Source organism: Nerophis lumbriciformis, linkage group LG06 (genome assembly GCF_033978685.3).
Source record: "Nerophis lumbriciformis linkage group LG06, RoL_Nlum_v2.1, whole genome shotgun sequence".
Taxonomy (NCBI): Eukaryota; Metazoa; Chordata; class Actinopteri; order Syngnathiformes; family Syngnathidae; genus Nerophis; species Nerophis lumbriciformis.
The window spans coordinates 22,890,951-22,915,844 of record NC_084553.2 but is presented as its reverse complement, the minus strand read 5'-3'; the positions used below and the strand labels follow the sequence as shown (position 1 = coordinate 22,915,844).

The 24,894-nt window shown below is 42.3% G+C and overlaps 1 protein-coding gene across 5 annotated transcripts in view; it reads left to right on the top strand.

The window, feature by feature from the left end:
- Positions 1 to 24,894, top strand: part of secisbp2l (SECIS binding protein 2-like) — a 25,942-nt gene continuing 1,048 nt past the window's right edge. The window contains exons 1-19 of one of the 5 annotated variants that reach the window (XM_061963914.2): positions 1 to 201; positions 405 to 448; positions 8,946 to 9,157; positions 11,748 to 12,072; positions 12,151 to 12,289; positions 14,106 to 14,341; positions 14,498 to 14,522; positions 14,883 to 14,995; positions 15,109 to 15,219; positions 15,306 to 15,416; positions 16,008 to 16,175; positions 16,303 to 16,444; positions 18,201 to 18,376; positions 18,891 to 19,023; positions 19,098 to 19,260; positions 21,819 to 22,039; positions 22,153 to 22,307; positions 22,435 to 22,636; positions 23,982 to 24,894. The exon at positions 23,982 to 24,894 is cut by the window's right edge and continues 1,048 nt beyond it. In XM_061963914.2, the coding sequence (XP_061819898.1) occupies positions 410 to 448; positions 8,946 to 9,157; positions 11,748 to 12,072; positions 12,151 to 12,289; positions 14,106 to 14,341; positions 14,498 to 14,522; positions 14,883 to 14,995; positions 15,109 to 15,219; positions 15,306 to 15,416; positions 16,008 to 16,175; positions 16,303 to 16,444; positions 18,201 to 18,376; positions 18,891 to 19,023; positions 19,098 to 19,260; positions 21,819 to 22,039; positions 22,153 to 22,307; positions 22,435 to 22,636; positions 23,982 to 24,571 (3,261 nt within the window). In that variant the 5' untranslated portion in view covers positions 1 to 201; positions 405 to 409 and the 3' untranslated portion in view covers positions 24,572 to 24,894. Of the gene's footprint in view, positions 202 to 404; positions 449 to 676; positions 823 to 8,945; positions 9,158 to 11,747; positions 12,073 to 12,150; positions 12,290 to 14,105; positions 14,342 to 14,497; positions 14,523 to 14,879; positions 14,996 to 15,108; positions 15,220 to 15,305; positions 15,417 to 16,007; positions 16,176 to 16,302; positions 16,445 to 18,200; positions 18,377 to 18,890; positions 19,024 to 19,097; positions 19,261 to 21,818; positions 22,040 to 22,152; positions 22,308 to 22,434; positions 22,637 to 23,981 lie in introns of those variants that run through there. The other 4 variants (XM_061963913.2, XM_061963915.2, XM_061963917.2 and 1 more) reach the window with 4 other exon arrangements.

Sequence of the window (24,894 nt, the reverse complement as noted above, 5' to 3'; positions counted from 1 at the left end):
GTCAGCTAGTAGCGTAGCTAACAGCTAGCGGACCCGCTTACTGCTGCCGTACTTACAGTAAGAAGCCAGTGTATATCGCACTAGATCTTCGGGGATTTTAGAAATTGTTCACCATGAAGAACATCAAGATGCCATCCTGACGTCCACTCGGGGGTCAACGACGCTCTGTCGGCGACTGACATGGATGCAAGTGACATTAAGGTAGAGCATTTAAACAATCACATTTTTGGTGACTTTTTCTTGGTTAAACGTTAGAATGTAATGTCGTGGGTAAAGCCTTAACGTTTTGTTACAATAACAATGGGGCCCAGAACAGTTTTTTTGTTTAAAAATAATGATTTTCCTTCATTCCAAATGACAGTCTTGTCTTTACGTTTTGCCTTTCAATTTTGTTTGTGTATTAGGACGAATGCAAAAATCCCAAGTTGTTGTGAGCTGTGCGTTTGTGGTAAGTAATTCAACTAACAGTAAGGCAAACTTGTCCATTTGGCTAGCAGCGGCTGTAGAGCTAACGACATCAGCGTTTATCAGCAAACACAGGCGTCACTCTTTCATATACGTTTCATTCTATATCGCAAATGTACGTTTTTATTTCTTTTATCTACACGGGAGGTTGACTTACAACATTTTTAAGCTGTTAATGAATAAATGACACGAGCGGCGTCTGTTAATGCTAGCTTGGCTAGCTATGTGAAGCCAAAGCCTATCAGCTGTCATTGGACGACAACTGTAATCAGAGCAACAGCTGAGCAACCATTGACTTGTTTATATCCAAATCGAGGCGTGTAAACTTGCGTGCATCCATTCAGCAAGTGTTTTCAGGTGAGGCTGCGAGATTCGTGGAAAGGGAGAATGTCTGGTTCTTCAACATTTATGACATTCCACTGACGTCAGTGTTCACAACAGTGCAGGGACATTTTAGTGTTTGGGTTGTGATGCAATTAGGTTTGGAGACAAGTAACAGATTTTCGGGCCTCACATTCAGGAGAACCACATTTAAAATATATTTGTGGAGTTAACATGTTCCTCCTATTCTTGCGTGTGGATTCTCAGAGGGCTCCGGCTTCCTCTCACATCCCAAAAACAACACATAATCGTGAATGTTTCTTGGAGATACATTTTCTCACAATCTCCTCTAGTCACGGTGAGTCATTGGATGTTCTAAATTTTCAGTAGGAATGAATATTTCTCTACATGTGCACCGAAATGACCCGGGTGGCGACTAGTCAGAACAAAGTCAGCAGAACATGGGTGAATAGAAAGGTCCTTGTGTTATGAGTGTAATGTTCAGAAGTGACCATCAGTTGTTGCAAGAACAAAGGCTCGTGAGATCAGTGGATCCTGGTCTAGTCCGTGTTGGCTCTAACATCTCCAAATGATGCACATCTTGGTCTGACCTCAATGCAACTTTCACAATCGCAGCTATTCTCCCTCATCCGCTCACACTAGCATGTGATTGCACGGTCGGTCAAGCAACGGATTCTCTCATAGTATTTCAAAACAAAAAACACATTATTTACGATACTCAAATTTCACTGCTTGTGAATGTGGGCCTTCCATGCTGTACCTGGACAAATAGTTTACCAAATGCTACTATCCCTGTTATCCTCTCAGACATAATCCTGTAACAGCCTGCTATCACATATAGAGTAGCATTATACAAGCTTAGAACAACTGCTTCTTTCAGCTATGTCCTGAATCTACAGAGGAGCAATTTAGCTTGGTTTTACCGACTGTGCGATCTACGCTTAATCTGTCACATTTCTTTTGTAGAGGAGTCAACATCTGTTGCATTCTTGAAGGAAAAGTGGGAGAAAAACACTTGCTGCCATTGGTGGTGGGATACAATAGCTGTCTCTTACATCCACAGACTACACTGTAACTTGCACCCTGAGCACTGTTTCAGAGAAATTAAGAAGCCTCTTTGTTCGCTAAACTCGTTCAACCCTCTTTAATTGTCTGTCTTGAACAGCTTAAAAAAATAACTCAAGAACCATTTACACTTACAAAATAAATCTATTACACTATGATTAACTCCGTAAATGTCAACAGTGGTAGTTTCCTGATTGTCTTAACTGAAAACCTGACAAAAACATGTGTGGCATGAAACAAAAACAGCTGGTGTATCTGTAAAAATGGCCTTTTTGTACTTTTTATATCATAATAAGCCACAGGCACGGAATAAATAAAAGCACTGATGTATTCATAATTTCAAACAAATGTTGACTTTGGAAATATTGGAAAGAAAAAATAATTTTCTTATTAAAACCTTTATTAAATGAAAGTACAATTTTTTAGGTAACATTTGAACATTTCCTTAGTTATATAAGGCTAAAAATAAATAAAAAATTGTTACTATTAGGACTTTAAAACAAAAACACCGTACTAAGTAGAATTATGAGGCGTAATGCAAATGTGATTTGCATCACAGTTTTCCTCGTCATGAGTGTAAAAAGAAGTTCACCACTATAGTACACACATGGATAGAATTATTGAGACATGGCTGAGGATTGCTTATTTTACATAGTAACGTCTGGATTTGATTTGATGTGATTTTTTTTTTTCTCTCCATGTTTTAATCCATTCGTATGATGCAGATCCCTCCTGTGAATGAGCACGCGTATGTGTATGGATACGGAAAATGAATGCCAATAAAAGGCAACATTTAAGTCGGTCCGTGCAGAAGTATTTTACAACATTTAACCTGTAATTGTGGCAAATATCAACATTTATTTGTTAGATCTGTTCTCTTAAACCAATAAACCAATAATGGTAACATAAGCTAGCTGTTGATGTTATTGTTTAATTTTTTGGTTTGAGCAAGTTGAAAACGGCATCGTAAAAGGGGAACTTTTGCCTATCGTTCACAAACATTGTGAAAGACATGACGACGGATGTATTTTTTTCTAATGCATTCTAACTTGTAAATAAAAGTCATCTCACAATGGAGCCAAAGGAGGCCTCTATTCCACCTATTAAACCTAATAAATAACCATCCAAAAAGCGCCAACAATACTCCATTTACATTTAGTGACTTGAATATTAACCAAGCATTAGTGATATTGTTCTAAGTAGGGCTCGGCGATATATCGAGTTTGTAAGATATATCATCCATCCATCTTCTTCCGCTTATCCGAGGTCGGGTCGCGGGGGAAGCAGCCTAAGCAGGGAAGCCCAGACTTCCCTCTCCCCAGCCACTTCTTCCAGCTCTTCCCGGGGGATCCCGAGGCGTTCCCAGGCCAGCCGGGAGACATAGTCTTCCCAACGTGTCCTGGGTCTTCCCCGTGGCCTCCTACCAGTCGGACGTGCCCTAAACACCTCCCTAGGGAGGCGTTCGGGTGGCATACTGACCAGATGCCCGAACCACCTCATCTGGCTCCTCTCGATGTGGAGGAGCAGCGGCTTTACTTTGAGCTCCCCCCGGATGACAGAGCTTCTCACCCTATCTCTAAGGGAGAGCCCCGCCACCCGGCGGAGGAAACTCGTTTCGGCCGCTTGTACCCGTGACCTTGTCCTTTCGGTCATAACCCAAAGCTCATGACCATAGGTGAGGATGGGAACGTAGATCGACCGGTAAATTGAGAGCTTTGCCTTCCGGCTCAGCTCCTTCTTCACCACAACAGATCGATACAGCTTCCGCCTTACTGAAGACGCCGCACCGATCCGCCTGTCGATCTCACGATCCACTCTTCCCTCACTCGTGAACAAGACTCCAAGGTACTTGAACTCCTCCACTTGGGGCAGGGTCTCCTCCCCAACCCGGAGATGGCGCTCCACCCTTTTCCGGGCGAGAACCATGGACTCGGACCTGGAGGTGCTGATTCTCATCCCAGCCGCTTCACACTCAGCTGCGAACCGATCCAGTGAGAGCTGAAGATCCTGGCCAGATGAAGCCATCAGGACCACATCATCCGCAAAAAGCAGAGACCTAATCCTGCAGCCACCAAACCGGATCCCCTCAACGCCTTGACTGCGCCTAGAAATTCTGTCCATAAAAGTTATGAACAGAATCGGTGACAAAGGGCAGCCTTGGCGGAGTCCAACCCTCACTGGAAACGTGTCCGACTTACTGCCGGCAATGCGGACCAAGCTCTGACACTGATCATACAGGGAGCGGACCGCCACAATCAGACAGTCCGATACCCCATACTCTCTGAGCACTCCCCACAGGACTTCCCGAGGGACATGGTCGAGTGCCTTGTCCAAGTCCACAAAGCACATGTCGACTGGTTGGGCAAACTCCCATGCACCCTCAAGGACCCTGCCGAGAGTATAGAGCTGGTCCACAGTTCCACGACCAGGACGAAAACCACACTGTTCCTCCTGAATCCGAGGTTCGACTATCCGGCGAAGCCTCCTCTCCAGTACACCTGAATAGACCTTACCGGGAAGGCTGAGGAGTGTGATCCCACGATAGTTAGAACACACCCTCCGGTTCCCCTTCTTAAAGAGAGGAACCACCACCCCGGTCTGCCAATCCAGAGGTATCCCCGATGTCCACGCGATGCTGCAGAGTCTTGTCAACCAAGACAGCCCCACAGCATCCAGAGCCTTAAGGAACTCCGGGCGGATCTCATCTACCCCCGGGGCCTTGCCACCGAGGAGCTTTTTAACTACCTCAGCAACCTCAGCCCCAGAAATAGGAGAGCCCACCACAGATTTCCCAGGCATGTGTTGGTGGGATTGAGGAGGTCTTCGAAGTATTCCCTCCACCGATACACAACATCCGCAGTCGAGGTCAGCAGAACACCATCCTCACCATACACGGTGTTGAAAGTGCACTGCTTCCCTTTCCTGAGGCGGCGGATAGTGGTCCAGAATTGCTTCGAAGCCGTCCATAAGTCGTTTTTCATGGCTTCCCAGAACTCCTCCCATGTCCGAGTTTTTGCCTCTGCGACTGCTGAAGCTGCACACCGCTTGGCCTGTCGGTACCCGTCCGCTGCCTCAGGAGTCCTATGAGCCAAAAGAACCCGATAGGACTCCTTCTTCAGCTTGACGGCATCCCTCACCGCAGGTGTCCACCAACGAGTTCTAGGATTACCGCCACGACAGGCACCAACTACCTTGCGGCCACAGCTCCAATCAGCTGCCTCGACAATAGAGGCGCGGAACATCAATCAATCAATCAATCAATGTTTATTTATATAGCCCTAAATCACAAGTGTCTCAAAGGGCTGCACAAGCCACAACGACATCCTCGGTACAGAGCCCACACAAGGGCAAGGAAAAACTCACCCCAGTGGGACGTCAATGTGAATGACTATGAGAAACCTTGGAGAGGACATGGTCCACTCGGACTCAATGTCCAGCACCTCCCTCGTGACATGTTCAAAGTTCTTCCGGAGGTGGGAATTGAAACTCTCTGACAGGAGACTCTGACAGACGTTCCCAGCAAACCCTCACAATGCGTTTGGGCCTGCCAGGTCTGTCCGGCATCCTTCCCCATCATCGCAGCCAACGCCAAAACATGAGGCCGCAAATCCGATGACACAACTTCAAAGTCGATCATGGAACTGCGGCCTAGGGTGTCCTGGTGCCAAGTGCACATATGGACACCCTTATGTTTGAACTTGGTGTTCATTATGGACAATCCGTGACGGGCACAAAAGTCCAATAACAAAACACCACTCGGGTTCAGATCCGGACGGCCATTTTTCCCAATCACGCCTCTCCAGGTTTCACTGTCGTTGCCAACATGAGCGTTGAAGTCCCCTAGTAAAACGAGGTAATCACCCGGGGGAGCACTCTCAAGTACTACCTCGAGTGAATCCAAAAAGGGTGGGTACTCTGAGCTGCCGTTGGCGCGTAAGCGCAAACCACAGTCAGGACCTACCCCCCCACCCGAAGGCGAAGGGAAGCTACCCTCTCGTCCACCGGGTTGAACTCCAACGTGCAGGCTCTGAGCCGGGGGGAAACAAGAATTGCCACCCCAGCCCGTCGCCTCTCACTGCCGGCAACGCCAGAGTGGAAGAGAGTCCAGCCCCTCTCGAGAGAACTGGTTCCAGAGCCCTTGCTGTGCGTCGAAGTGAGTCCGACTATATCTAGCCGGAACTTCTCGACCTCGCGCACTAGCTCTGGCTCCTTCCCCCCAGCGAGGTGATGTTTCACGTCCCAAGAGCTAGCTTCTGTAGCCGAGGATCGGACCGCCAAGTGCCCCGCCTTCGGCTTCCGCCCAGCTCACACTGCACCCGACCTCTATGGCCCCTGCTATGGGTGGTGAGCCCATTGGAGGGGGCACCCACGTTGCCTCTTCGGGCTTTGCCCGGCCGGGCCCCATGGGTACAGTCTCGTCCACCGGGTTGAACTCCAACGTGCAGGCTCTGAGCCGGGGGGCAACAAGAATTGCCACCCCAGCCCGTCGCCTCTCACTGCCGGCAACGCCAGAGTGGAAGAGAGTCCAGCCCCTCTCGAGAGAACTGGTTCCAGAGCCCTTGCTGTGCGTCGAAGTGAGTCTGACTATATCTAGCCGGAACTTCTCGACCTCGCGCACTAGCTCTGGCTCCTTCCCCCCCAGCGAATTGACGTTCCACGTCCCAAGAGCTAGCTTCTGTAGCCGAGGATCGGACCGCCAAGTGCCCCGCCTTCGGCTTCCGCCCAGCTCACACTGCACCCGACCTCTATGGCCCCTGCTATGGGTGGTGAGCCCATTGGAGGGGGGACCCACGTTGCCTCTTCGGGCTTTGCCCGGCCGGGCCCCATGGGGACAGGCCCGGCCACCAGGAGCTCGCCATCGTGCCCCACCTCCGGGCCTGGCTCCAGAGGGGGACCCCGGTGACCCGCGTCCGGGCGAGGAAAATCTGGGTCCTTTCGTTTGTATTCTTCATGGAGGTCTTTGAGCTGTTCTTTGTCTGATCCCTCACCTAGGACCAGTTTGTCTTGGGAGACCCTACCAGGGGGCAAAAAGCCCCCGGACAACATAGCTCCTAGGATCATTGGGACACGCAAACTCCTCTACCACGGTAAGGTGGCAGCTCAGAGAGGAGTAAGATATATCATTATATTTTTAAACAAGATATGAATTAAGAAAATATCTTAATATCAATATAATTTATTTTATGTTAATTTTATGTTAACACATTTGTTGTGTTCCTTGTTCTCCCAACGGGTCCCACTCCCTCTCAAAACTCCATGGGCTACTAAACCCCTCCCCTTCCTCCTTCCAAGACGTGCTCGTATAAGAACATCCATGATTGGTTGGTTGTGTACTATGATGAGTCACGATTGATTAGAGCAAAACATTACTGACAGGCCAATCAGCCAAGATAGGGCGGGTCATCGAACCAGGAAGGGAAATCACAACAGACATCCCAAATGACGACGAGAGAGTCGGAGAAGAGAAGAGGGAATATTCAAGCGGGCGATTTATATATTTAAAAAAACTAGTGGAAGATGGCAAAGGGATTCTCTTCCTTAGATTTTTCTTTTAGCGATGTAGACGACGTCCTGGAAACCCACAATGCGTCTACTTGGCCACATTTGGACAAATGTATACGTCTGGATAAATCATTCATTTGAGTTGTTTACCATGTAAACCCAAATCAAAACTGTTTTCGAGTTGCCAAAGCACGAGAAATGCTGCCAAAAATGTATGCCGAAGTGAGGAAGATAATAGCCGCACAATTCGGTAAAGTCACTTATTTGGCGCTGACCAGAACCATACATGTTTGACAGACCATTACATCGTCGACTGGGAATTAAAAAGTGCCTGCCTGCAAATTTATTTTTTATCTGAGTTTGATTAAAAAAAAATATTTGCACAGTTATTCATTTTACAGAGAAATAATATTTTTCTATTTTATTTATGTTATGTAATTTTGTGCTACTTAAACAGTTTTTCTCTGCTGTTAATACCCATCTTGACTAACTGGGTTAATAAAAGTGCCACTGACTGTTTACAGTACAGTTGTCATTCAGTTCAATTTCAGTGAATCTCGCTCAAAAAATGAATATCTTTATATGTATACTTTCACCGGAAAATATATCGAGATATATATCGAATATTGAGTTTAAGCCAAAATATATCGAGATATACTTTTTTGTCTATATCGCCCAGCCCTAGTTATAAGCGCTAACATTGACAAACTATTTATAGCCGTGCCGTGGTCATGAGCTTGTGTGCCTATGTTAACGTGATCTACTAATGAGCTGCTTCCTCGTTTCCTTTCCTTATGATCTAAACTTTATTTTAGATCATAAATCATGCCTCTCGCCTGGATAGTAGGACGACGTATTTCGACATGTTGGGACACTTTGACAGGCAATTTAGACCCGGAAATGCAGAGAACGACACAAAAAGATGCTTGATTATGAGTAATTTTTCATCTAAAAGGGAATATATGAACATCCTAGCAGTCAGCATCCTAATGACAGCAGACATTGTACAGTAAGTGATGGTTTATGTTTTTTTTGCTCTCAAAGTCTGCAGTGAGTAGTAATCAGTGATATAGTTGGGGGGAAAAAAGCAAACGTGATGCTTAAAGTGATCAAAATACATAAATATGAAATGTTTGTATAAATGTGTCTGTTACTACATTACATATATACTTACAGTATATAAAACCTTAATGGAGGTATTTAGATGTTTTAAGGGCTTTTATAGGCACAATAGAGCGTCTCCCATAGGCTACATTGTAAGTGGACTTTTAATTGCATTCATTTAGTAGTTAGAATGCATTTAAAACAAATACATCCGTCGTCATGTCTTTCATAATGATTGTGAACGATAGGCAAAATTAAAGTTCCCCTTTAATGTTTGCTTAACTTGTCAGACTTTAACTCGCGGGATGTCATACATAACAGTGCTTTGAGATACGTTTTGGTTAAATTCTAAATTGTTTGACAGATACTTTGTATGCCAACCTTCACATTTAGACATGTTTCTTATTCGAAGTATATTATAGAATAAATGTTTTATCTGTTGCTCACATTCCTTGTGCTTTTTGCAGGATGTGAAACTTTCAGCCGAAGTGGAACCATTCATCCCACAGAAAAAAGATCTCGAAGGATCCCTGATCAGCATGAGTCTTCTCGGAGAGCCGGCGAGTGGAGGAGGAGGTGGTGAAGGCATACGAGGGAGTAATGAAGGGGTTGAAACCACTCCTATACCGAGCTACCTCATCACCTGTTACCCTTTTGTGCAGGAGAACCAACACAACAGGTACTGTCAATATCACAAAGTGGGATATGTAGAAAAGGGTCTCTCTAAAGAGTGTTTGTTTTAACTACGTCAAGTGAGGTACTAATTAGACTGAGTTATTGAGCTTGCATGTTTCTCTTCTTCTAAGGTGTATTGCATCTTACTGTTGAACTCAAGATTCATCACGTCAAGTAGCCGCCCCTCTTTTCCTGATTTTTCCACTCCCATCATTGTTATGGCTCTGCACAATGCATGAGCACTCATCTCTGATAGCATGACTACGCCTATTCTCCTCCAAGTCCAGTTAAGAGTCCCATGAGAGAGACATAATGACACACAAACTTTTTCATATTTCCACGTTATTTTTAAGTGCACTGTTTTATGTAGAGATCTGTGTTGCAATTTTATACTACTCAAGAACCACCAGCTCTTTTTGGGATTTTTCTTTTGTTGAATACCTAACAATGATGAGTTTACTACATTATGCTACTGCTACTAAACCAAGATCGGTGGTCTGTCTCCAGCAGCCAGTCTTTTGACTGAAAATGATGTGGATGCCAATCATGCAATGAACGTGCTGTGCATTTAAATGACAAAAGTGTTTTTTATACCACATTCTCAATGCATATTTTTACCTTTCTTTAAGTTTAAAACCCCATAACTAGGATTGGATACTGGTGCAGAGTTGCTAAATGAGATGGGCGCACCACCAGTGTTTCCAGCAGCTCTTTTATTTGTCCACAGTGATCTTCAATGTCCTGCTCAGTGCACGCATCCGTTCCTTTGTCCCCCACACCCCCATCCTCCAATTGAATGCAAGGAAATGACTGCTATAGTATGTTGGTTGTAAAAATGTCCACATGTTTACGTATCATGAACACACCCGATTAACACACCTAAATGTACATCACAAGGCAAAGCAACATCTCAGATGTGTTGGTTTAGACATTGGTGGCCAACTTCAGCTCCTTTAAAACAAATGGAGATTTCATGATTGTTCAGTCATGACCTTATTTGATCTGATTTTAATTAGGATCAAATCAGAATTGTAGGAGTAGTACTGTCAAATCCTATATTAATTTATGCAACTATAGCAGCACATGAATGCTAAAGTTAAGCAATATTGATTGGCTGCTGTATAGGGATGATGTTTGATAAGAAATGATCGAGATCGAGCCTATTATCGAATCCTCTTATCGAACCGATTCCTTATCGATTCTCTTATCAAGTCCAGATAGGTTGTTGTATATGGAAAAAAACACGCAATATTTGGTTTAACAAAAGCTCACTTTTATTATATAAGAAAAAAATAAAATCTAATAAATAAATAAATATTGACTGTTACCCCCCTAAAAAAATTAAATTAAATAAATAAATATTGACTGTTGTTACCCAAAGTATATTAAGTGGGATTTTTCAGAAAAACAAATATATACAGTAACACAAAAACAACCTGTCTGTGATCACTATAGGTGTATAAATAATAATATAGTGTTAAATAAAATCAGTCCCTTGGGCACAAAACTTAAAATAATACAGCTCTCCAAAAAGTGCACTTCTGCTGCTATTTGACATAACTTTGTTATGATGCTTTGACATTTTTGCACTTTATTTCTTTATTGAAAGAAAATTCTATGAAGAGAAAAGTTGTTTGCAACTTTGGTTACAATGCTAAAAGATGAAAAGTTAAAGCTAAAAAAAGAAATACACTTTATTGATTTAACATTATTTCTTTATAGGGGGAAATATGTGATGTTATGAGCTAGGGAATATAACAACTACACTACCCAGCATGCAACGGGAGTGACGAGCATGCGCGGTAGCCCCGAAAAGTGTTGTTGCATGTCGTCACGCCGGCAGCTAAGAATGAGGTTATGAGCACGCTGTGAAAGTAAACGTCAAGAACTCAGCCAACACTCCTCGTCTGCATTATTTATAATTAGACAGACAACACATATACGGTGTGATTTTGTTTTGTTTACAAGGAAAGAAAAACAAAAGTTAAAAAAGGGAGATCATGTCATATATGTTGTATGTGCTCCGGTTGCTTTAAGAACGTTGCGACAGCTGCCGTAAAGGAGGTGCGTTTCTAGCCTGGTTGCTATGTTTCCGGTTAGTCGTAAAAGTGTTCGTCATGTGTTTGTACCCTGCTCAAATCTCTCAGTAAGGTTATTCATTGGATTATACATTTTGTTTTGAACTTTATTACACCTTGGAGCGCTTTTTCCGGTCTATTGTTTTTCCTGCTTTCCCTATCTGCGCCTAATGACTGAGCTACGTGACGTCAATTCTTGTGATGTCTCACGGGGCATTTCTGGTCGGGACGGGATTCGTTCCCAGGGATTCGAATAAAAAAACAACTCTTTTTCTTTACTATAGTGGTCTTGATAACGGGTACCGGTTCTCAAAAAGGGATTCGAGTCCGAGGACTCTGGGCTTTTCTTATCGAACAACCGGGAAAACCGGTTTTGAGTATCATCCCTACTGCTGTATCTATTATCTGTGGTTATTAGTGGGTTTAGAGTTTTCTGGTAATGTAAATAATTTGTTCTCAATCAGCATTTTAAAGACAAAGTTCCAGTTCAAAACTAACTTTCTTTTTGCTTCGCAGGCAACATCTAATGTACAATGGAGGGGAGCCGCGCTGGCAGCAGCCTAACCCAAGCCCTGGTGGTCCCTACCTTGCCTACCCAATCATGTCCTCCCCTCAACCACATGTGTCCAATGACTATGCCTACTACCAGATTATGCCTGCCCCGTGTCCCCCAATGATGGGATTCTACCAAACATTCCCTGGCACCTATGCAGGGCCACTGCAACCTGGGGTTGTCAACCAAGTTTCGGCAGATGTTGGCGATAGGACTCTCCCTGTTGTGCCAACTTATGGGATGACAAATCAACGAGAAAGAGGCATGGTCCAACCTACTCTCCCAAAGGTACAAAGGAATGACTCTTTTATTGTAATAATCTCACAATTAAGATAACAGTAAACTCACACCATTTTTATAAAACAGCATCAGGTAAGTGTTTGCCAGCCTCCGAGGGGTCGCCGTCCCCCACCCAGGAATGTAATGATCCAGAAGGAGGTGTGCACAATTGGACTTGATGGTAGAAGTAAGAAAGTTCTACTGGTGGATGCAGCTCAGCAGACAGGTAAATATACTCCTGGTAATAAAGAATATATTCTACTATATTCTACTCTAACCTACTCAGTGACCTAGTGGGTAGTGTTCGCCCTGAGATTGGTAGTTTGTGAGTTCAAACCCCGGCCGAGTCATACCAAATACTATAAAAATTGGACCCATTACCTCCCTGTTTGGCACTCAGCATCAAGGGTTGGGATTGGGAGTTAAATAATTCCATGGCGCGGCCACCGCTGCTGCCCACTGCTCCCCCACCAGCAGAGGACAAATTTCCCCACACCTAGTGTGTGTGTGACAATTATTGGTACTTTAGCTTTAATATATCTGCTTAAAAAAATGCGCCTATTCCCAGTTTCTACTTATATATTTTCAGGTTGTAAATACTGTGTATGTTTTTTTATCAATTCGTAAACATAATGTTTCACACAAAATATCGTATGTTCGCAGAACAACGCAGTTTCGTTTCAGTGCATAAGTCAGATCCAGTGCCAGTAACAGCAGCATCTGGTCTTACAGGTTGATGATGCTAATGGTTGTGCTTCTAAACTAAAGGGAATGTCGCGATTCCAGTTAGGTCCACTTATTTGCGTATGTGCAGCTCATGATGTCACCAGTCTTGATACTGATCGCAAGGTAACTGTTGTGCTTGAATTCCTCCTGAAACCACATTGGTTTTGGGACACGTTCTGTACCTTTGCACAACAAGTTTCGGTTAAAATTTTCTGCCATTTTTTTAGTAACTGTTAATGCTGGTGCATTTCAAGTATGCCATTGCAATACCAAAGTAGCCAAAGTACTGTACTAGAAAATATATACAATAATAAACACATTTCTAAACTAAAAGAGCACAAACACACAGCATCACTATTACGAAGCCGTTAACAATAGCAGGTTTCTTAGTACCAAGTCCTATCTCCATGGAGGAAGCGTAAGGCTTTATAAACGGATCACTTTAACCTTTTTGTGGTAGGTATTATGCATACTTGCCAACCCTCCCGATTTTCCCAGTAGACACCCGAATTTCAGTGCCCCTCCCGAAAATCTCCCGGGGCAACCATTCTCCCGAATTTCTCCCGATTTCCACCCGTACAACAGTATTGGGGGCGTGCCTTAAGGCACTGCCTACAGCGTCCGCTTTTCCTCCATACAAACAGCGTGCCGACCCAGTCATATAATATATGCGGCATATTAGTGATTGCAACACATACTTGATCAACAGCCATGCAGGTCACACTGAGGGTGGCCGTATAGACAACTTTAACACTGTTACAAATATGCGCCACACTGTGAACCCACACTAAACAAGAATGACAAACACATTTCGGGAGAACATCCGCACTGTAACACAACATAAACACACCTGAACAAATACCCAGAACCCCTTGCAGCACTAACTCTTCCGGGATGCTACAATATACACTCCCGCTACCACCAAACCCCACCCACCTAAACCCCCCCCCCCCCACCTGAACTCATTTTTGTGCAATATCTAGTTACTTAATGTAAACACAAAAGTACACATTTCACCACTTTTTTTTAACATTCTGGGGAAGCTGAGCTTATTTTGAAGTCTTAGAGGAATTGCCACCGATCTGTATGTATGGTCGGTCTCTGTTCCGCAAAAGTGCAAACGTATTTTGGAATCAATGCAAACCCTCTTCTTCAGCAAACAGATCAGAATATTGAACTTATTGCCTATTTGATTGATGCCAGAAGTCTATACCCCTTTGACAATGTCAGTCATATCTGCGCATTATTGTCTTTGTGAAAGCATATATTTTTAATACAACTCTTGTATTGAATTTCTTCCCATATGTCACCCTCAGATTTCCCAATTGAGGTGTCCGGAAGGTGTACCGCAGAGCAGGCCAGTCCCCTGCTGTGGAAGAACGGAACAAAGAAGCGGCATTCATCTAATCTGTCTGAAAGCTACTATGATCAGAGCACCAGTGAGGCAGATATAGACAGCGACAGTGGCTACTGTAGCCCCAAACATAACCAGGCAGCAGGGGTAACACAGCGAACAATGGAGACCTCTACAACATCCACAGTATGGCAACAGGTTTGATAATAAACTGATAAAAGGGGGAATTATATTAAACTGTATCTAATTTACATGTGCAGTAGATGTTAAATGTTATATTGCTAATCAAGTCTATCAACTGCTGATGCAATAACAGGTTTATATCAAGCTATCCCTTTTCTTCTTTATTTTTAGGGGGTTGAGACTGGTGTAATGACAAGTAAGTTTGATTGTGAATGTCTGAATGCTTTGCAGGGCTCACCTCTATACATGAAGCTCTCACTGTTACATGTCTTTGGAACCTAATTTTCACCTAATATCCAAAAGCGGATCCAAAATTTTGCCATAGGAAAGCTAATTCCTATCAGTTTTGTTTTACAGTATCAGTCATATAAATTGAACAATGGCAATGTATTCATGTTAGTTGGTTGTAGTTGGCAAGCAGTTAATTCTACTGAGCTGTATTACAAGAGTAAAACTATTATCTTTGTAAGGGTGAACTTTTTAATATAACTATAAAAACCCTATATACTCTGATCAATGTTAAGTTACCAGTGTGGCTTTTTGTGTCCACTAGCAGGTACGTGGGCGAATGTAGCTTCTCAGGCTACCCATAATTCCTGGGGAGACAGGAATGGCCAATTTCACAGAGGAGACCACAGGAAGAATCATGAACAGAGGAGCTTCACACAGGTGCTGTAGAGTACAGCCCACTTGTTTTTTGTTTTGTTTTTTTACCTATGATCATTATAATTATATAAATACAGATTTTCTTTCTGATTGTTTTTTCACCCTCTGCTTTATAGGATTTTCATAGTGGTTGTCCAAAGCATGTTCAGCCAAACCAGTCAGAACAAAGACTGCAGCCAGTGGCTGCCACAAATGATGGGCTTAATCCAAAGCCTCTTTACTTTGAGGTGAGACTATGAATACTTTATGAAAGGTACATGCTTCTTATGTTTTTTGCATTCATTGTGCTGAGATGTCATTTATATATCATAAGGATGAAGATGAGTTCCCAGATTTACCCACTTTAAGTGCTACCCAGCGTGGCACCAAAGTAGAACCAACTCCAGCCATGACGCAAATGCAGCCTAAACTACATAAAAACGTGGTAGGTGTATTGCATACCAGTAGACTAAGTTTGCACCAACCAAAAAGGGGTAATCAGATCCAGTTTCCCATTGTACACTTTGGAATAGTAAACTCTGATTTAATTTGTGTTCATGTGCAGTGTATAAGCCACAGTAACAAAGTGTTGGAACATTTCAATGAGAATTTTATTTGGTAAATGATGTAAACATTCAAATTTTTACATTTGCAATCAGAATTAATTCATGTCGATTATATTTTAGGGAGACACTACTTTGGTTCATTTGTCATGTATATAGCATTAGTGATTTGACCTACCCTACCTAAGCACCTACAATAGAAGCAGATCACGGCTTTCTTTTTAGTTCTCAATGGCTCACCCCTAAAACTCATCAATATCCTTTTTGCCCGCTTCTCCAAAGTCTGTCATCTTTGGTGCGATAATTGAATTATTATTTTATTGGCTGATGGTGTGTTTAAACAGACACAACATCGGCGGGATAGGAACTATGTCAATGAAAAACTGTTTGTAAATAAACCAACTAATGAAACATGGCTCTATGTGCTCAACATTTGCCCAATAGTGACTTAGTATTACATTTGTTTATCACAGATAGAACACCTACCACAAAACTCCCCTATCAGCATTGTGCAGACACCAATCCCAATTACCACATCTGTTGCCAAGAGAGCCAAAAGCCATAGGAAAAAGGCCCTGGCTGCTGCCTTGGCCACTGCTCAAGAATACTCAGAGATCAGCATGGAACAGCAGAAATTAAAGGTACTGTGCAATGCTGCTTTGATCCACACATAACATGGAATTATGTTAGGCTCCCTTGACTGCAGCTGGCCCATGATTGGATTAGCGGGGTGACCTTGGTGTATCCTTCATTTATCCTACCTGGCAGGAGGCGCTCACCAAGACAGCAGGCAAGAAGAGCAAAACTCTTGTCGAACTGGACTTAGGAGACATGCTGGCAGCATTGGCTAAAGAGCAGCAGTCGATGAAGGCCAGACAACTCACCAATACCAAGCCATTGTGTTTTACAGGTATCACCGCTAAAATTGGTACTTATTGTTCAAATTAGGGCTGCACAATTAATCAAATTAAGGTGTTCCATGATTTAAAGTCAATAATATTAACATTTAAAAAGCATGCTGTGTTACATATCAAATCAAGCACTTTCACAGTCGTGGCAGCAGAAGCCCCTGTGAAGCACTGCCGCCCACGCTAGACCTCAATGACCATGCCGGCATTAAGACACCCTTTTGCGGGATGCTGCGGTCTGCTCGTTTAATTTCCACTAAGTCCTCAGTGTGCGTTGCCTCGAATTTCCACTGTATACAGTCAGGCATATGCGCGCCAGCGGACTATTTCTGTTTTTATTCAAGTCAATGTATCCGTTTCCACCGCCTGCAGAACATCACATTACTTTCAAAATAAAATACTACGTCTTCCCCTGAAGATCTCGTAAAAGTTCATGCTTTTTCACTGCGTGGACTGGTATTGCTGAACGGCAGAGGGTGAAGCCGGTCCCCGGCCGTAGCAGTGAATGGGCGCTTGCATTGCAGCAGGCCCATAGTTCGCATTCAGTGGAAATTTGGGGTTTCAGACCGTACTGCTGTTATGTTAATAAACAGCAACGGGTAAGGACTCCCACGGAAAGTGACTTTTTTTTAATGGACCCAAAAAATATATAAAAAGAACTGAATGTCGATAGAAAGATGGCTCAAAAGAAAAACAACAAAGTGGAAAGGAACAAATGGCCCAAAGAAGACGAGAGTGAGATTTTGCGATCAATTCGGTTGAAATGTTTGCACTGTAAAACAGAGCATTCTGCATATTTAAGAGCAACTAACCACAAACAAGGTTAAAAAAAAATATATTCTGGCAGCTAACCCCATCTTAAATGTTTGACTTGCATAACAAAAACTTTATTCAAACACATATGAGGACATCTGCAGTATGTAAGTTAATGCTAAGCACTTGTTTGTGTAAAAATCAAACACACCTCCAATTAAAACATTTTTAAATTTGTGTTAAATATGTTGACTCAATTTATCAGAGTTTTGTTTAGTTTGGTTCTTTATCTTTTACTTGTTTTTTGCTGCACAGTTTTTATTTCTTTCAAAAAATATGTAAGTAGTATACTGTATAGTGATCTTGTGGTAAAAGTGCAATTTTAATGTGCATTTATTAGAAAAAAAGAATAAAGGTAATCAGAAATATCCCTGTTTATTTAAACTGTTTTCCCTAAAATTTGCATTGAAACTGAATGTGTTTTATTTGATTACTCTATTAATCAAACAAATTGATTGATAACTCAGTTACTAAAATAATCAATAGCTGCAACCCAAATAAGGGTTATTCAGCCTTTTTATTAGACTTCTATATCATTACAAATTACTTGATGAGAATGTGTTTTATTTTATTACTCGATTAATGAAACAAATTGATCGGTAACTCCGTTACTAAAATAATTAAAAGCTGCAGCCCTTTAAAAGGTTTATTTAGCCCTTTCGTTAGACTTCTTTTATCATTACAAATTACATGATGACGACAGGTTTACGTGCACTCCCCTTTGCCCCCAACCCACCACCTACGGGACCCCATCACCACAAGCACATTCCCGACCTGTGGAAAACACTGTCTTACCTAACATAATGAATATTCATGATTATTAATTGTGACCCATTTTCTTGGCCATAATTGTGCAGCCTTTGTCCAAATCATTGCAGCTTACATTTACCAACCGACTCTGCTGTACTCATGCTTGTGTTGTCACTTTGTTGTATTTCTCCCTAGTTGGAACAACTGCTTCATTCCACAGATCCGGTTCTACTAACTTTGCAGCCATGTTGAAGGGTCATCAACAACCACACTTGGCCTCCTCTAACACTATGGACTCTAGTGCTCCTCGTATAAAACGAGCAAAGGAGAGGGAGATCCCTAAAGTCAAGCGACCGACTGCCCTAAAGAAGGTTTGTTATGGATGCAAATGATACAGGAGCAGTGAAAGAAATACACTACAGCCTAATCTTAAATTGAAATATGGTGCAAAGTTTGAGTTAATTTGAGACCCAGACCAATTAAAGGCGCCTTTTTCAGTTGATTTTTTGATTCCAGCATAACTCAGTTTTTTAACATTTGACACTTTTTGTAATTTTAATGAAATACTGAATGTGGGGTTTTATTAGCTCTTAACTATAATTTGGCTAAATCATCAGAATATTATTAAATATATTCCGGAGAGTTTATAGCTTCTATTCTTCCGGGAAGACTTTCTACAATCTTTTGAATTTTGTCTGGAGGAATTTATCGGCCAAAACAAAAACAAACTTCTTTGGTGAGGGACCTGCTGATCTACTTGTCCATATAGTGTTCTTTATGTTGCCTAAAATTAAAACAATGGTTTGAATAATTGTGTTTTTGTTAACATTAAACATTTGGTGGTAAGCTTTTATTTGTATTGTAAGTTTGTCTTGGTTCTTGTAGATTATTTTAAAGGAGCGAGAAGGCAAAAAAGGCAAAACACACATAGATCAAGAGTCATCAGGCCAAGAAGAGCACGAGAACGATTGTTTACATTTTACTGAAGATCTATCGCAGGAACCTGCATCTCAAGAAGGTGAAGTATGAACATTTAAAAAATAGGTGCTAATAGGTATGGTGTTTTCATTATTAGTTCTCTTTGTGCTTCAGAAAACGGTCTCAGTGTTCCCAGCGACACATCGCTGTCCCCCGCCAGTCAGAATTCTCCATACAGCATCACCCCAGTGTCCCAGGGTTCTCCTTCAAGCTCTGGCATCGGTAGTCCCATGGCTTCCAACACAGTTACAATAATACACAGTCGACGTTTCCGAGAGTAAGTGACTCCTCATGCAGTCGGTGTCAGAAATCTTGATGTGGTTTTAGCAAAAATGTGTTCCACCCATAAATAGCCTTTGTTGGGAGAAACATCTGAAAGTTAGCGGGTATTTTTGTAGGGGCGAAACTTTGTACAATGCTGAATTGTAGAGTGTGGCACAGATGTCTGACACATTCTGCCTTTTCAGCAAAAATGTATGCAAGTAGCCATAAATGTGTCTTTGTGTCTTCTACTATAGGCCTATTGTCTTTTCCCACCCTTCTGACACATTTTGCATTTAAAAGCCTCAAAACAGTGCTTGTTACTGAGCTCCTCATGCTGTGCTCTGGCCACACTAATTTAATCTAATTACTTTGCACTAAATTGACATTTATCTCCATTACTCTATACTGAAGTTAAGTTTTGATGTATTTTACATGATTCAAAACCCTTAAAGCAGTGGCTGTAACTTGTTTCTGTGAGATGCTCCAACACCGCTTTATATAAAATGTTCAACTCAAATTTTTTGAGAATTGCCGATTGATCAGCCAATGATCAGCATCGGCTGATTGTCATGAAAAAATGATCGGCATTGATTAATGCCTTTTAATTCCAATCCCCTTTTTTTCCCCAGACACCCCCCCCCCCCCCCAACATATGTTGCTCCAAAACCTGTATTTACCTTTCAGCATTAATGGCGCCTTCACAGATGTGTAAGTTACCCATGTCTTGGGCACTAATACACCCCCATACCATCACAGATGCTGGCTTTTCAACTTTGCGCCTATAACAATCCGGATGGTTCTTTTCCTCTTTGGTCCGAATGACACGACGTCCACAGTTTCCAAAAACAATTTGAAATGTGGACTCGTCAGACCACAGAACACCTTTCCACTTTGTATCAGTCCATCTTAGATGAGCTCAGGCCCAGCGAAGCCGACGGCGTTTCTGGGTGTTGTTGATAAACGGTTTTCGCCTTGCATAGGAGAGTTTTAACTTGCACTTACAGATGTAGCGACCAACCGTAGTTACTGACAGTGGGTTTCTGAAGTGTTCCTGAGCCCATGTGGTGATAACCTTTACACACTGATGTCGCTTGTTGATGCAGTACAGCCTGAGAGATCGAAGGTCACAGGCTTAGCTGCTTACGTGCAGTGATTTCTCCAGATTCTCTGAACCCTTTGATGATATTACGGACCGTAGATGGTGAAATCCCTAAATTCCTTGCAATAGCTGGTTGAGAAAGGTTTTTCTTAAACTGTTCAACAATTTGCTCACGCATTTGTTGACAAACTGGTGACCCTCGCCCCATCCTTATTTATAGTATAACAAGTATAACCCATTTATAACCCATCCTTGTTTGTGAATGACTGAGCATTTCATGGAATCTTCTTTTATACCCAATCATGGCACCCACCTGTTCCCAATTTGCCTGTTCACCTGTGGGATGTTCCAAATAAGTGTTTGATGAGCATTCCTCAACTTTATCAGTGTTTATTGCCACCTTTCCCAACTTCTTTGTCACGTGTTGCTGGCATCAAATTCTAAAGTTAATGATTATTTGCAAAAAAAAAAATGTTTCAGTTTGAACATCAAATATGTTGTCTTTGTTGCATATTCAACTGAATATGGTTTGAAAATTATTTGCAAATCATTGTATTCCGTTTATATTTACATCCAACACAATTTCCCAACTCATATGGAAACGGGGTTTGTAGTTACTGTGTCCTGTTGACTTTATTTTGATCAAACTACTGTATGTAGTGACAGAAATGAGGAAATAGTTTAAGTATTATGTTACTGGTCAACTGTCAGTGGCTTATACATTTAGAAATTTAAAGTTAATACATGTGATCGTTATTGACCAATCTCTTTAATGGATGATTGGCAGCATAAAACCCTGATCGTAACTACTAATTTCCAAAATATGTAATATTTATTGACCAGTGCAGTTTGTATATGAGGTAGTGCAAGTTAACACTGTGTGCCAGCACAAAACACGTTTATTAAACATCAGGAACAATAAGTAAAAGTATATTTGAACAGAAATTGTCTTCAAATAAATGGTATATCTGAGAAGTGGAATCAGTGCAACTGGACCATCTCCCAAATTGGGAAGAAAACGCCCCCTAGTCTACTGTTTCGTAGTGGGAGTCTTCATTGTAGGCAGAATTCCACCATGCAACACAATGAGAGCAGTAGCCATGGGAGGTTGCTTCTCTCTTTATGACAAACTCTTGTCCCGCAGAAATTTGTATCTGTGTCCCTATTCTGCTCACGGGACACCGCTGTATTCTGAACCACGTTAAGTCCCCACTTGATGTCCTGCCCCGCTTGCTCAAACATTATGCGCACCTCAATGACGGTGAATAAACTTAATAGCACGGACAAGAATGCAAGGCACATTCACTGATGGGGACCCACTTAAAACATGACACACAGTTGAGAATCAATGCCTTAATGCCATACAGCCAATTGTCTCAAATGACATAGAAGCAATGAAAATTACTGCTATTTCAAGTTACCGGGGCAGATGTTGTAAGTATTGTTCTTGGTTTTGTTGTCGCCCCCTGCAGGTACTGTAGCCAAGTGTTGAGCAAGGAGATAGATGAGAGTGCAACAGTGCTGCTACAGGAACTGGTCCGCTTTCAGGAGTGTGTGTACCAGAATGACCCCAACGATGCAAAGTCCGAGCGCCGTCTCGTCATGGGTCTCAGAGAGGTCACTAAGCACATGAAGTTGTCTAAGATAAAGTGCGTCATTATCTCTCCCAACTGTGAAAAGGTCCAAGCCAAAGGTGAGGATTTTGACAAAACTGTTCTTGGATAAACTGAGATAAACTTGCTAAACACGAGCGAGCACATACAGCTTTTCCTCCTATGAACATTTGAATGGTGTGCTGTGTTGCAGGTGGCTTGGATGAAGCTCTGTACAATGTTATTGCTATGGCCAGAGATCAGGGGATTCCATTCGTGTTTGCTCTAGGCAGAAAAGCGCTGGGGCGCTGTGTTAACAAACTGGTTTCCGTTACTGTTGTTGGCATCTTCGATTATTCCGGAGCTGAGGTAAGGCAATATTTCCACTTTTGATTCTTTCCAAGCCTCGACTCAAGTAGCATACATTTTGGACTAGTTGTCATAGAAATGAAATGCATGGTTCCCATCTCTTGTATCTCTTGTCTTCCTACACCAGGGTCTGTTTGACCATCTCGTGTCGCTAACAGAAGAGGCTCGAAAGGCCTACAAGGTAATGGTATCAGCTCTTGAACAGGAGAAAGCTGAGGAGAAACATGTCAAAAAAGTGGGACATACACGCAACCACTCAGCTGCTTCTGCCGTTTCCTTTTGCTCCTTCATCTCTGAGCCCATCTCAGAGGTCAATGAAATGGAGTATGGTAAGTCAATTGCAAATTATGCTACGTTTGGTTGACACACGATTAGGTATACCTGTATGATCTGATGATTAAAGATAAAATAATTGTATTTAAATTAGCTGTAATTGTAGTCTGCGGTGATGTAAAACTGCACTACCGTACCATACTTAACAAAATAATACTCTCATATAGCTAAGTATGTTAACCAAGCTATTTGAAATTAGCCTCATTGCGAATCAGCACTAAAACAATATATATAACTAATACTTATTGTCAATATTGTCTTTTTTGACCATCTTTGTAAAGGTAGAAGTGCAAGTACTGAAGGAAAGTGTGCAGAACATAATTACTGCAAGAATCACCACACATCATATATCATATGCTGCATGTCTAACACATTTATACATAGTAGTGCATGCAGGTGTACATAGTGCTGTGCGATATGGACAAACATATATACCTGGATATTGGTAGTTTTTATATCCTGATAACTATATATATATCAAGTACATTTTGTTTCTTAAAATTACTTATACATACACATATTGAATCAATGGCAATTTTGCTTATCTTGTGTGCTTTTATTTATAAAACACATTTTATATATAAAAACCTTAAGACAAATAGAAAACAAGTAAAAAATATTTATAGTAGCAACTCTTATGAATTAGAATCATGTTTTTTGCCCTCAAAGTTTTCCCATGTCCAAGGATTTGTTCCCCAAGTTTGTAAAAATGAACAAAAACGACAACAAAATCATTGAGAAAATAAAATTATCTCATTACTCTTGTTACTTGTGGTACGACACCACCAATGTATGGATCGATCCGCCTTCTTTTTGTGTTGTGTACTGCCTGTGACAATGCTGACACACCAACAGTTGTTATATTATCCTCTCTCAAGACTCTTACGAGTCTACTTCTTAAATGCTCCTGTTCCTGGCTTGTTCTTGGTGTGTAAAATGTTTATCCGCGTCGTCCAGTGATAATGATACTAGTTATTGGTACTTAAACTGCATTTTCTAGTTTATTTGCCGTAATGGAGGTGATTATTATTCATTTAGTGGAGCAGCTCCATTGTGGGTACGATGTGTGTGGAGACACATAATTAGCTGCTAGTTGCTTGTCAGCCTTGGGACCAAAAATAGTCTGTCAGACAGGATCGGCATTAAAAGAAATGTATGGGCCATGACCGATGACATAACTTTTAAATGAAAATCGACCAATACCGATCGGCGCACATCTCGTTCTGAGGTAACTTTAGTATTTTTGTCTCACACAGTGTACCTAATGTTTGTTCTGCTTGGGTGTAAGGTTTGTATTTGTCACAAGAAACATGGACATAAAATTATTTGTATTGCCTTCAGAGACCAACTGGAGAAGTATGGTGGAAAATACAGATGCTCCGGAGCCAGTTGAGCCTGAAAAATGTTGCGCTCCGCTCAAAGACAATGAGACCCCAGAGGTTCCCACAAGTGCTGCCTTGCCCAGCACCATTGCCGTGTCAGGGAGGGCCGCCCCACAGGGTAACGGGGAGCAGGACGAGGTCCGCACCGATGACCGCCTGGAGCTTGCCTCTCAGCAGAGCACAGAGACGGGATCGCTAGATGGCAGCTGTAGGGGCCCACTAAATTCCTCCATCACCTCCACTACCTCTACCTTGGTTCCCGGGATGTTGGAAGAGGCAGACGAGGAGGACGAGGAAGAAGAAGACTACACACCTGAGCCTATCTCGGAGGAGGTGCCTACCCACAGCAGCCGTATTGAGTCGTGGGTGTCAAAGACCCTGGAGAACCTGCAGCTGAGAAAAAGCCAGGACAGCACAGAGGACGAAGAAGAGGAGGATGACGACGAGAGCGTGCAGAGCGAGGATGAGGAGGGCTTAGTTTCAGCTGATTTGCCAGATATGAAAGTGGAGAGCAAAGACCTGGTGGAGGCTAAGAAGGTCATAGCCTGAGTTCACTTCTCATCTTCATCTTTTGCTTCCTTTGTTTCTGTCACGTTCTCATCGCAAAAACCAGCTGCTGTTCTCATGGCATCGTCAAGGCCTGACCCTAGACCTCACCTCAGGTATTGTCACAACAGACCAACTCAAACACGGTCAAGGACCAAACAGCAGCAGGTTTATGTGAAAAATTAGATCTTTTCAACTCTCTCCTGTTCAACCCATAGCCTGCAACACTTGAATTCGGAAGAAACTTTTTTTTCCGATTTTTCCCTCATCCGAAGTTGAACTCTCTTGAGTCATTTCTGGGAGAAAGTGTAAAGAACAGTGGCAAA